This window comes from Pipistrellus kuhlii, unplaced genomic scaffold (assembly GCF_014108245.1).
Source record: "Pipistrellus kuhlii isolate mPipKuh1 unplaced genomic scaffold, mPipKuh1.p scaffold_m20_p_11, whole genome shotgun sequence".
NCBI classification, from domain to species: domain Eukaryota; kingdom Metazoa; phylum Chordata; class Mammalia; order Chiroptera; family Vespertilionidae; genus Pipistrellus; species Pipistrellus kuhlii.
Genome location: NW_023425416.1, coordinates 25584620 through 25597861, shown reverse-complemented (window position 1 = coordinate 25597861; position 13242 = coordinate 25584620). Strand labels below are relative to the sequence as shown.

Here is a 13242-nt window from a genome sequence, read left to right as displayed (position 1 = left end):
TTGCCAGCCTAAGCTTCCACACAAGGCCACAGAGTTTCAATTATAGAAGGTAAACAAATCCAAACAGAAATGGCTGCCGGCCATGTAGCGAGCATGGGGCTTGGCTCTGCTCCAGGCTACAAAGTTTCAATTGTAGAAGGTAAATAAATTCAGAATACCAGAGCCTCCGCTTGGGTCGCCAGGGGACATGGCTAGTCTGCAAACCACCACAGGCTCAAGCCACCCTACACCCTTCAGGGCAAACCAGCTGGCCCCCACCCATGCACCAGGCCTCTATCCTATCTAATAAACGAGTAATATGCAGATTGACCATCACTCCAACACACAATAGCTGCCCCCATGTGGTCAAAGATGGCTGCCCCCATGTGGACACAAGATGGCCACCACAAGATGGCCAGCAGGGGAGGACAGCTGGGAGGCACCAGGCCTGCAAGAGAGGGCAGTTGGAGGAGATCAACCCTGCAGGGGAGGGCAGTTAGGGGTGACCAGGCCGGCAGAGGAGGGAAGTTGGGGGCAACAGGCTGGCAGGGGAGCAGTTAAGACATCAATCAGGCTGGCATGAGAGTGGTTAGGGGGTAATCAGGCTGGCAGGCAGAAGCAGTTAGGGGCAATCAGGAAGGCAGGCAGATGAGCAGTAGGGAGCCAGCAGTCCTGGATTGTGAGAGGGATGTCCGATTGCCGGTTTAGGGTCTAAATGGGCAGTTGGACATCTCTCTATGGGTACCAGATTGGAGAGGGTGCAGGCTGGGCTGAGGGACACCCCCCACCCCCATCTGCTCCATGCACGAATCTCGTGCACTGGGCCTCTAGTGTGTGTGTGTGTGTGTGTGTGTGTGTGTGTGTGTATGTGTTTAAAAAATAAAAATTTAATGGGTACAGAAATTAAATACTATGACTTTAGCAATTCACCTTTCAGTGAGCTACTCAACAAAATCTGGAAAAACCTGAAGTTAATAAAAAATATATAACAACTGTATAAAGTGAAGAAAATTTCATCTTCCATGGATAAAAAGAATAAGTATAGTAGTACTGGCTAACTATCTGACCAAAATCTGCTCCACAGAATCAACATGGAGATAAGCTTTAAAAGAAAAAATAATTTTAAATATGAAAAGAAAAGAAACATTCCCAATTAAAATGAAATGAAGGATAAAACATTACATTTGAAGAGAAATAAGGGCGAGGAAAATCTGTACCATGGAGATAACAAAAAGAGGGAGATGAAAGTAGAACAGGGAAGCACCTAGAAGTCAAAGTGGATCTACTATAGATTTCTAACAAAGCAATGAGCCTAAAAAATGTCTTGTTTGGTAGAATCTTATAGGAGGCAGCTTATAGTAATGACAACATCAAATAGGTAGTACTTAAAACAGATATGTAAGTAGCAAGATTAACATTTAATAAGATAAGCCATTTTAGCTTTACAGTTAAAACAAAGTAAGCCTCACCTATTAATCACGTCCACAATTCCAATAGGTTTTCTAAGCATGTAAAAACTATTTAGCCCCTTACCTTCAGGGAAGTCAGTTGATCTGCCCACATTTCTAGGATAGGAACAAGATGCTCAAATTCACAATCTTGACCAAAATCTTTATTAAAATGTTGGACTCCTCCTTTGCTCTGTTTATAAAGTATTACTGGAGCTCTTGGGTTGTGAATAATTGAGTTGATGCTACTCAGTATCTAAAAAAAAAAAAAGAAAAAGAAAAAGAATGTCTTTAATTGAAATGTTTACCATAGTCCTTTAAAAGTGACATAAGTAAAAGGAGTGCTTTATATGTCAATGTAACTTCATTTTCAAAGTTAATTTTAGGCATTAAGAAGGTCTTTAATAAGACTGACACTTGTCATGTTTTAAAAGTACAATAGTTTTCATCAACATGATTAAACATAAGTTCTAATGAGAACCACAGATTCACACAAAAACTAAAATATATTAACTGATGTAGACTTGAAAGTAGTTATGACCTATTATAATCCACATAGAGAAGAATTATCATCCAAATATCCTTAACTAGAGTTCCATATTTCCTTATTCCTCTCTTCTTATATTAAAGCTAATTAGTTATGGGGGACCCAGGCATGCAGGGGAGGGCAGTTGGGGGCAATGAGGCCAACAGGGGAGGGCAGTTAGGGGCAACCAGGATGGCAAGGGAGGGTAGTTAGGGGTGACTGGGCCAGCAGGGGAGGACAGTTGGGGGCGATCAGGCCTGTAGGGGATGGTAGTTAGGGGGTGATCAGGCTGGCAGGCAGAAGCAGTTAGGGGCAATCAGGCAGGCAAGCAGTTGGGAGCCAGCAGTCCTAGATTGTGAGAGTGATGTCCAACTGCCTGTTTAGGAATGGGCCTAAACGGGCAGTTGGACATTTCTCGAGGGGCTCCACATTGGAAGAGGTACAGGCTGGGCTGAGGGAAACGCCGCCCCCCGTGCATGAATTTCATGCACCGGGCCTCTAGTGAATTATAAAGCCCAACACATTCTAAACAGAAATCCTAAAAAACATCATGCAGATCTTGCTGAGAGGTGATCAAACTGATCTGGATAGTGACTAGCCTATGTAAGAAAATGTTAGTGATTCATTGGCCAGGATTTATCAAGATTAATGTATTTTTAAAAAGTGGCAGAATTTGAGAGTGGAAAATGCTGTGCTATTTTTCTTTTCTCCCCATAAAAGCTACAGGTTTCTTGAGAATTTGACTTCTGATGCTTATTTACAAGCAGTTTTGTTTATTGCTTATTTTAGTGCATTTCAATATGTCACTTCTATTATATTTAAAATTTTTAAATACAATTTTAATGGGAAAATGTTTCTCTCCACTAAATTATCATTGAGAGCAAGATCTTTAATAAGATTGACATTTGTAATGTTTTGAAAGTACAACAGTTTCATCAACATGATTAAACATAAGTTCTAAAGAGAACCATAGATTTCACAAAAAAACTAAAATGTCTTTTTAAATGATGTAGATTTGAAAGTAGTTATTACCTATTAGAATCCACATAGTCCTTCTTCTCCTGCCTCAGACCAAAAGTTAAGGAGGGCAGTAGCATTCCTAAAAGAGGCCAGGGAACTGATGCTAGCTGAGCTTCAGAAGTTCAAAGGAAAGGGAAGAAAGGGAGTGATGGAGAAAGAGAGACCGACAGAGGCAGACAGAGAGACATTGCTCAGTTGCCTCTATATGCACCATGACCAAGAATCAAACTCACAACCTTGATATGTGCCCTGACTGGAATCAAACCCATGACTCTTCAATGCCTAGGACGATACTCCAACCAAATGAGCCACACTAGCCAGGCTGCCAGATTCACTTTTTAAGAGAAGCTACAAATAAGAACTTAATAAACAAAACCTCTTAATTTAAGAAATATTAGTAATTAATTCACAGTTTTAAAAAACCCTGTGTAGGTCCAATAAAATAAAAATGCAGGTCCAGTTAAGTCAGTAAATAATCAGGCTTATCTACACATCTAGTCAATAAATGCTCATCTACCTATGCTATCAAATCAGCAGGGTAAGATTTCTGTATCACACCACATAAGAAATTAAATTTCAGATGAACTAAATATCTAAATTTTAAAAAAAAGAACCATACAAGGACCGTAAGAAAATTTACTTATATAGTAATAATACTAATCATACCAAAAACAATAAAAAGGGAAATGGCTTAAGGAGGGAGAACAAAGAATAAAATATTTCTAAAAATTTACCAGCTTTTTACTACCCTGCTTTGAACTAGGCCAAAGTAAGGGTGAAGACAGATTCTAAGTCAAACTAACGATAATGTTTTTATCCAAACAGATATGTCATGGCAAGACATGACAGGATAAGCACAACAAATATTGGATACAAATATTCCTAACCAACGGATAATTTAGGACACTGCAATTAAAACCAAAGTTGACTACAAACACTAATCTCTTTGCCAGCTATTCCATACCTGAAAGTATCTCTGGTCAATTAGGGCCTGCCGCTGGTTATCTTTGCTGGGGTCATCTTTTTTCTCTGTGTCCTCAGTCTTGCTTTGACTGAGACAATCCTGTAATCTAAAGGGGGGGGAAAGTCAAGACAATACAAAATTCTTTCCTACATACTGGATGAAGAAAACAAACTCAGTCAAATGATCCAGCTACCCTCCCAACAGCTTTATATTATTTTATGAATGTATGTGTGTACATGTGCTCACACACATGCATACATGCGTTTTTAAAATATAAACCATATTATCACTGGAAATAAGAAGGTCCTCTCAATAGACCATAAATTAGAAGGGATAAGACTGAAGAAAAAAGTTCTAACCACTCCCCAACACTTGCAAAAAATACATAATAGGAAAGAACTACAGTAAAGAATGGAAGCAGCTTCCAAGGGATCCAAGCTTGGGAGCTACAAGAGAAAGGAAGCAAGAAGCAATGGGTAGGGCACATGTGTCAAACACAAGGCCCGCGGGCCAAATCCGTCCCGCCAGGCCTTGCAATGTGGCCCGCACCGCGCTGTCATCACTGCACTCCGCTGCCTTTCCATCACAATGACAGTTTATGACTGTTCAGTAAACCATTTGGCCCACGATTTAGGCTGGATTTTAGATTTTGGCCCCTTCTCTGATTGAGTTCGACACTCCTAGGGTAGGGCAACTGGCTTGGGCACTGAAACAGCAAGAACTAGAGCAGCGGTCGCCAACCCTTTGGACCCCTTGGACCACCAGTAGGCAACTGCTGAGCTAGAAAGTATGGTTCTCCCTTCTTCATGCTCCACTGATAACGTGATGCTTGGGCCAGTCAAGAGGGCATGGAAACCCAAGAAAACATTATTCCTGGATGCTACTAGAATGCTGGGGGAGTCTCTTTGCCCAGAAACATAACTATGTATGAGTGTATCTACCTAGTAGCAAACCATTGCCCTTCTCCAAAAATCTCTGAAGTCAAACTGTAGTAGATATTCCTCCTTCTACCCTCCCTTTGAAAAACAGGTCTATTTATACCCATTTTAAATTAACTATCTTAACTTTGAGTATGCTTATCAGTTTCCTACAGAATCTTGACTCATCAAATTGATTCCATGACTCACCTGTAAAATAGGATAGCAATATGCATCATGTCATTTACCTGCTAAAAAACAATCAATTGCTTACCACTGCTTTGTAAATTAAATTAATCTCCTTGGGTTAGCATTTGAATCTCTCCATGTGGTTAGTCCTAACCCAATATTCCTACTGACTTCTTTCTTACCTCATTTCTTACTACTATCTTACAATTACCTACTCCAGTAACTTGCATTGCCCTTGATCTTCACTCAATTGCTTTTCTCTGCTCTCTGGTGAGTATATGACAAAAATAAAAAGTAAATGGATTAGTTCTAGGTAAAAAGTCAGCCTCTTTCCTCTAGTAGACACAAAAACCTCATAATCCATTTTCCAGTTGATTTCCCACCTATTTTTCATATTCACATACTTTACAGCTTTGCCTAAAGGCAGTCAAGAGCATATTATCTAAAATACAAGAGACAGAAAAGCCAATATGCTCTCTAGTGGGAATACCAGTAAACTGATGTATCTGAATTGAAATGTTAACTAACTTTACAGTCTTGCTCCTTGAACCTCTGGAATGTTCAAAATGGGCAAAACTACCTTTAGACTAGGCCAGTGGTCGGCAAACTCATTAGTCAACAGAGCCAAATATCAACAGTATAACGATTGAAATTTCTTTTGAGAGCCAAATTTTTTAAACTTAAACTATATAGGTAAGCACATTGTTATTAACTTAATTAGGGTATGTGGTATGTTGTGGAAGAGCCCCACTCAAGGGGCCAAAGAGCCATGAGGCTCGAGAGCCACAGTTTGCAGACCACTGGACTAGGCCTAAAATATCACTGTATTTCAAACAACTATTTGAAAAACTAACAGGAAAGCTGACACTCTGGACTGAAAATTAAAGACCTTCTTTAGAATTAGCTCCACCATATTTAGCTAAAGAATGACCTAGCTTATGTGCCCCTATAGAAATTCCTTCCTTTACTTATTAATATCCATAGAAACTCGTACCTTCTATTCATGTCATTATTCTCCTTCCCTTTCTCATAAAAACCGTTTGCCATTAACCCAATTGGGACGCTTTGGGTTTCCGCCTGAATCAGTGCTTCCTGATTAGCTATTCTTTTGGATCTCAAACAAATGCTTGTGGTCGCTCACTGTGGCTTTTTTTAGATCAACACTTCTATTCACATAATTGTTCCCTTCCTTTTCTCATAAGACCTCTTGTTTTCACCCTGCAATTGGGACACTATTTGAGTTTCTGTCTCAATCTGTATTAAATTCTTTTTTATCCCACCAAAAATGCTGTTCTCTCTTTTTTTGGCCATTTTTTTTTTTTAAGTTCTTAGTTTATTAATCCTCTCATGAAAAATCTGCACAATTACCACAGAGAGTCACTGAAGAATCTTGACTTTTTTGCCAGCACCAACCTGGCCTTTGTAATTCCTGACTTTCTTCATTCTGTTCTTGCATTCCTATTGCTGTTTTCTTGAAGTTGTCTCTTTTAATAGACCATGTCTGACAAGCCTATGTTAGAGTTCATTTTTCTTTACATAATCCAAGGAATCATACATCATCCCAAAGCCAGTTGTCTTGCCATCCCCAAAGTGGGTTCTGAATCCAAATACAAAGATAACATCTGGTGTGGTCTTACACATTTTGGCTAGCTTTCCCCTAATTTCTGTCTTAGGTACTGCTGTCTTGCAGGGTGAAGGATATCAATGACCATTTGTTCTAGTGCAAGCAGTCTATTGGTCATGAACTTTCTGGTCGCTAGTTACTGTGTCAGTCATGACGGTGACTGACCTTTAAGCAGCCAAGGAGAAAAGCTTTTTTTTTCTTTCCCCCAATTAAGTTAATGTTTGAGAAACCTATATTGTAGCAGAATAGGCTGTACTAGAAATATGCTAGAGTTGTTTTGTAGTTTCCAAAGCAGTGAGCAGGGCCTGAAGGCCATAAAAATCCCCTAAGAGTGACTAAGGGATATTTTGCCTACATAGCAGACACTCATTCTATGTAGACAACAGCAACAGCTCTGCTTCTTTTATATATTTATAATTTTATTGATTTTCCACAGAGAGGAAGGGAAGAGGGATAGAGAGCCAGAAATGTTGATGAGAAACAACGACCAGCTGCTAAGGTTATGAAAAGTTTTCTTTTTCCTTTTATCCATTACAATTCATAGTATCTGCCTGGCTGTACAAAAGGGCGAGATCTCTTTCTGTCTTTGTTATCTCTTTAGCAGACTGTCTATAGAACATATCAATCTGGCTGAATGTTTATTCAGTAATGAAACAGTTTCTTTTTTTCTATATATGTAGAAAGGATTCATGGATTGACAGATCATATTCTTAATTATTTCTCCAACATCAGTTGTTTGAAAAATATTTTAACCCTGCCACTTAAAATAAAAATTTGAAATGTTTTACCTTAAAAATTTTTTTTCATTGGGTGTTTTGTTTGGTTCTAATTATTAGTGTGATGGTTAGGAATGTGTGCTTTGGACTAAAAATGATTGGGTACAGATCTGATTTCTTCTACGTACCACCCATGTGATGCAAGTTATCTAACATTCCAAATTCTGTTTCTACATCTAAATACTTAAAAAAAAAAAAAAAAAGACTTTTAAGCCCTAGGCAATGTGGCTCAGTGAGTTGCAGCATCGTCCCATATACCAAAAATACATTTTTAAAATTCCAAATTTAAATTAATAAAAAATATAATTTCTTCAAATTTAGCAAAAAAAAATATGGCAGGGATTGGTTCTGAATAATAATTTTAAAGGCTAATAGTGAAAAGTCAACCTAGAGGCTAGAGCCTAATGAACAACACAAAACCAAAACATATTTAGTCAATTCCTATTAGTAGTAGCTATGTTCTATAAAGTCACAAATATGCTTACTACACAACAGACACTAATTAGCAAAGATGAAATTCATTACTCCTAAGAGAAATATAAGGTCAGGTTCCTGCATGCATCTGGTCATACTTTCTCAACTGTGTGTGAATGTTTAAAGACAGGGCTAACAGCACTATAACTCATGCCATAATAAAGTTTATGTAGCGCGTGTATTTTTTCTGTAAGGCACATCACAGCTTTCTTGTGTATACGGAAGAAGAGTATGAGCTAAGGGTAGTAAACTGGGGAAACTCAGATTCTTCTTGGTGTCCCTGTCTTCAGAGATAAAGTTGCTTCTTTCCTCCTGGTACAGAAAGGATACCTGTCACATGAAGGCCTGGGAGCCATCTCAGAGAAATCACTAACAAAAAGCCCAAAAAAAGAAAAAGAAAAGAAAAAGAAAAAACAAAGAGTGGCACTGTGATAACAAGGATACTTCTTTACAGCATAAGGGCTGAAAGAAAAGGGCAGAACTTCATCTTGTTCAACAGCTGGAAACTGTGTTGGGCATGTCCATGAGTGATTATGAAAGTGTGGCAAATATTGATTTGGGGATTAAAAATAAAATTTAGCAGGTAGGCAAGTTCACAAATATGTTATCTGCAAATAATAAGGATTAACTCTGTTATCTCTGTGTATATACATACATGCGTGTGTGGGTATTAAATTTGCCTTAAAGTCAGTAAGATATCTTTGTAGAGGATCAAGATATGGCACTACAAAATATACCACATTGACATAAGAAATGTTTTAAGCTGAAGGAATTTTAAAATGGCAGGTGCAGGCCAACCAGGAGGCAGCCAGTCAATGACTCTCTCGCATCACTGATATATCTCCCCCTCCCCCCCCTCTTTCTCTCTCATCCTCTCTGAAAGTGGCAGGTGCAGGAAGGTTTTCCTGACCTTCCTCTTCTTTCCTGAGGCAGATCATAAAGCCCTCCTGTGCCAGGAGGAAAAGAGAAACTTTATCCCTGAAGACAGAGGGACACCAACTGAGTTTCCCCCAGTTTACTACCCTCAGTTCATACTCTTTTGTCCTATTACATTTTACCACAACTTCCACTCTTCATCAAACCTGGTATAAAAACACTCAGGTTTAACTGCATGTTCAGATCTTTATTTCCTTGAGGATGCTCCTATGTCATATAAAACTTATATTCAATAAATTTGTATGCTTTTCTCATGTTAATCTGTCCTTGTCAGTTTAGTTTTCAGGCCCAGACAGAGACCCTAAAAGGGCTAATGAAAAGCTTTTCCTTGCTTACACTTTCTCCTCTGACTTATTACCTCCTTTTACTAGTTGTTTCTCAGCTGATTTTCCCAACTTGGTTAATGCACAAACAATTACCTAGTTATTCAGGCCTAAAAGTAGGAGTCTTGATTTTCCTCTCCCCGCCAGCTGCCTGTATTCAATCCATCACAATCTATCCATTCTAATATTCCAAACACTTTTCAACACCATCACTACTGCCACCTTTGACCTATCCAAAACTCACACAATAGCAACTCTTACACTATCTTACATTTATTACTTTTATATCAAAACTGTCTTGTCATTTTCACTGGTCTTCTCCTGTTGTGTAATCTCCACGAGAGCAGGAACCTTTTCTATTTGGTTTACCACTGTAATTCCAGTACCCAGAATGCCAAGCAGATAGAAGGAGGTATCATAGGTACCCAAAATATCAAGCAATTTACTATTGTAGGAAGAGAAAAAATAGTAATTGAATGAATGAATGCAGCTTTTCCAAACCTTCACTTCTCTCTTTAGTTTTTCCTTCTGTACCATTTTATCTAATTCAATATATAATTCTTGTATATCCAGAATACTAAATGGAAAAAGTATTGCCACAGGAAGAAGGAAATAAAGCTGTCACTAAAAACTGAATCAAGTTATGCTAATACAATTGATTTAATACATCTAATACATAAATTAATTCATATAGTTTTCAAAATATTTCATCCCAATAATCCCTTAAGTCCCATTCCCTTGAGTCAGAGTACACATAATCTTCAGAAAATACTACCACTGCCGAGACCGGTTTGGCTCAATGGATAGAGCGTCGGCTTGGGGAATGAAGGGTCCCGGGTTCGATTCCGGTCAAGGGCATGTACCTTGGTTGCGGGCATATCCCCAGTGGGGGTTGTGAAAGAGGCAGCTGGTCGATGACTCTCTCTCATCGATGTTTCTAACTCTCTATCCCTCTCCCTTCCTCTCTGTACAAAATCAATAAAAATATATTAAAAAAGAAAAGAAAATACTACCACTATTGGAGGAAAAAATTTTTGAAACTCCTCTGAATATGTATGTGTTTTCCAAAGTTAAAGAAGATACAACTGTGAATACGAATGGATCACTGCATTCATTCTGGTACTTTTAAAGTATAATGAGGCTATATATTCTTCAGGTCATGGCCACCACCATGATTTGGGACTTGTCATTTCTAATTTCAATGATTCTCTTAAAATCCCTCCATGATTTCCAAAGACAATTTCTAGTTAAAATCTTGCCCTTTATTAAATTAGGCAAATTCTGTTTTCTTGTTCTTATTTAAGATGAATATATAGCCAAATCTAGGACAGTAGAAATTGTTTTTTAAACTGTGGAACCAGAAATAACCCTTTTTAATGTCATTTCCCTCCATCAGCCTGGTAATTTTAAGCCAACCTCAATATGAGGGAAGATGAGAGGTAATAAAATACAAAAGCCTAATAAATTTGTAACTTCCATAAAATATAATTACTTGATGCTTTTCTTTAGGGCTTTCTCCAGTTTCTTCACCTGTTGTTTATAAATTGTTAATTCATGCTGTGTGGGCCTGTAGAAAATAAATCATATTGAATATATTTAATGTATTAAATAAACATGTAAGGATATTTAATAATAAACAATAGTATATACTTTGTTACTTGTCACAAATATGCTTATTAAAATTCTTAAAATATCTCACGACTGCTAGTGAGGGTTGATTGACCATTGGATTTCTTCTCTATATTTCCTATTCAAAACTTTTTACCCAGCCCTAACTGGTATGGCTCAGTGGATATAGTGTCGGCCTACAAACTGAAAGGTCCCAGGTTCGATTCCAGTTAATGGCATGTACCTTAGTTGTGGGCACATTCTCAGTAGGAGGTGTGCAGGAGGCAGCTGAATCAGTTTCTCTCTCATCGATGTTTCTAACTCTCTCTCTTCCCTTCCTCTTTGTAAAAATAAAAAAGTCAATAAAATATATTTTTTAATAAAAAAACTTTTACTCATTTTTATCATTGTAAATCTATTGTTTATATGTGAAATATTTAGTAAAACAAATACTATTTTACAAATAGTTTTACTATATTAAAGTTGAATATTAACAGATTTGGTTCAAATAACTAAAACATTATACATATACTTTATACTCCATATGTGTCCCTTAGTAATGTCATTCCTATCTTTTGCATAACATAAATAACCACTATCCCGAATTCACTGTTCATAATTCCCATGCATGTTTTAAATTTTTACTATTTATACAATTTTCCATATTACTATGTGGCAGGTTGTTAAAATTTACATAAGAGGTTTATACTATAGGTATCAATGCCCTCTCCATTAAAATATAAGCTTTATGAGAATAGGTATTAGTTTTGGTCATTATACTATACTAGAGCTTAGGAAAGTGTCTAACTTATAATAAATGTTCAATAAATATTTGTTGAATTAAATGTCTCATTACTTTTTTTAAATTAAAAAAAAATATTTTTTTTTAATTAATTTTTTACAGAGGGATAGAAAGTTAGAAACATCGATGAGAGAGTATCATCGATCAGCTGCCTCTTGCATATCCCGTACTGGAGATGCCCACAACCAAGATACATGCCCTTGACCGGAATCAAACCCAGGACCTTTCAATCTGCAGGTTGATGTTCTATCCACTGAGCCAAACAGGTTTTGGCAAATGTCTCATTCCTTATTAATCACTGTACACATGTAGAGTCTCATTCTTTTGTTGTAGTATGCTGTATATAAATATACCTTTCTGTTATATTCCATTTAAAATTTTTAAAAAAACATATTTTATTGATTTTTTTTTTTTTTTTTTTTTTTTTTTTTACGGAGAGTAAGAGAGAGGGATAGAGGTAAGAAACACCGATTAGAGAGAAACATCGACCTGCTGCCTCCCACACACCCTCTACTGGGGATGTGGCCACAACCAGGCTACATGCCCTTGACTGGAATCGAACCCAGGACACTTCAGTCCGCAGTGATGCTCTATCCACTGAACCAAACTGATTAGGGCTCCATTTAAACTTTCCATTTTCTTCTTCTCCCACAACATTAGGATATGATGAAATACTATGTCCTAAAGGAATCTAGGAACGGTAAATCTACTAGTATAAAAATCTACTACTGAATCAACTCTGAGTTCCTACCCAGTTTTATCTTTTCAATGTAGACTCCTATTTTCTCACTTCCCTTGCCTACCTATGTGTTCTTGTTCCTTCCATTATATGACAGACAACTGACTAAAATGAATATGACAGTATGAATTTCCTCAAGATTAGTTTTAGAGTAAAAGGGCTAGAACGAACTCATTTAACATTTTAAATTCCAGTATGTGCTTACTTTTCAAAAATTACATAAAAATTACTTAAGTTTCTCTCACCTGGTTTCCAAATCTTTTTGGAGATTCAGCTTTTCACTTAAAAGTGTATCAATCTTAAATTTTGATTCCTTCAGTTGATTCTGTAATGACTGCAACACATTTCAAATAAAAAAGTTAACTTTCCTCCATGATTATTTTAGTTTATAAAAAAGTAGTTATGAGTCATGTAGTCCCTGTACCAGTAGAAGGCCTTTATAAGTTGGTGAGGCATCAAGACTGCTGCAGTCGTCATCGTCTTCTGACTGACTTTCATCTTCATTATATCGCCTATAAAAAATAGATGCAGTACACTTATGGAAAAAATATCTTCAAAGAAATGATTTATTTAATAACCCAAATATGAATTAAAATTTAAGCCAAATTTTTTACTTGTCCTCATAGAGAATAGTATTAGGTATTAAGTACTACTACCTAAGAGCAGAGTATATACCCATATTTTCCGGCATATAAGACGACCTTTGAAACGAAAAAAAGTCAACCGAAAATCGGGGGTAAAAGACCAAAATTGCACAAAAATTACCTGCAGATCTTGACGGCAAAGTAAGTCTTTTCTTTGAAGTGGGGGGTAGTCTTATATAGCGAATATAGGCCTAAACCTATGTTTTAACTGTAAAATTAGGGGGTCGTCTTATATGCCGGAAAATACGGTATTTTTCAAATGTCAGAGGTAAC

General features: G+C 37.2%; 2 protein-coding genes and 1 pseudogene across 11 annotated transcripts in view; 1 reads left to right on the top strand and 2 right to left on the bottom strand.

The window, feature by feature from the left end:
• Positions 1-13242, bottom strand: part of CEP70 (centrosomal protein 70) — a 57480-nt gene that overhangs the window by 22475 nt on the left and 21763 nt on the right. For 6 of the 7 annotated variants that reach the window (XM_045579251.1, XM_036431324.2, XM_036431326.2 and 3 more), the window contains 5 exons: positions 12750-12837; positions 12571-12659; positions 10669-10743; positions 3938-4043; positions 1513-1683 (listed from right to left, as the gene is read on the bottom strand). In XM_045579251.1, the coding sequence (XP_045435207.1) occupies positions 1513-1683; positions 3938-4043; positions 10669-10743; positions 12571-12659; positions 12750-12837 (529 nt within the window). The remainder of the gene's footprint in view (positions 1-1512; positions 1684-3937; positions 4044-10668; positions 10744-12570; positions 12660-12749; positions 12838-13242) is intronic. The other variant, XM_045579252.1, reaches the window with a different exon arrangement.
• ESYT3 (extended synaptotagmin 3) overlaps positions 1-13242 on the top strand; it is an 85161-nt gene that overhangs the window by 58993 nt on the left and 12926 nt on the right. For 2 of the 4 annotated variants that reach the window (XR_006741129.1, XR_006741127.1), the window contains one exon: positions 8807-9113. The exons of the other annotated variants lie outside the window; for them this stretch is intronic. The gene's annotated coding sequence lies outside the window, so the exon portion shown is untranslated. Of the gene's footprint in view, positions 1-8806; positions 9114-13242 lie in introns of those variants that run through there. 4 annotated transcript variants of the gene reach the window in all.
• Positions 6354-9713, bottom strand: LOC118715717 (annotated as a pseudogene).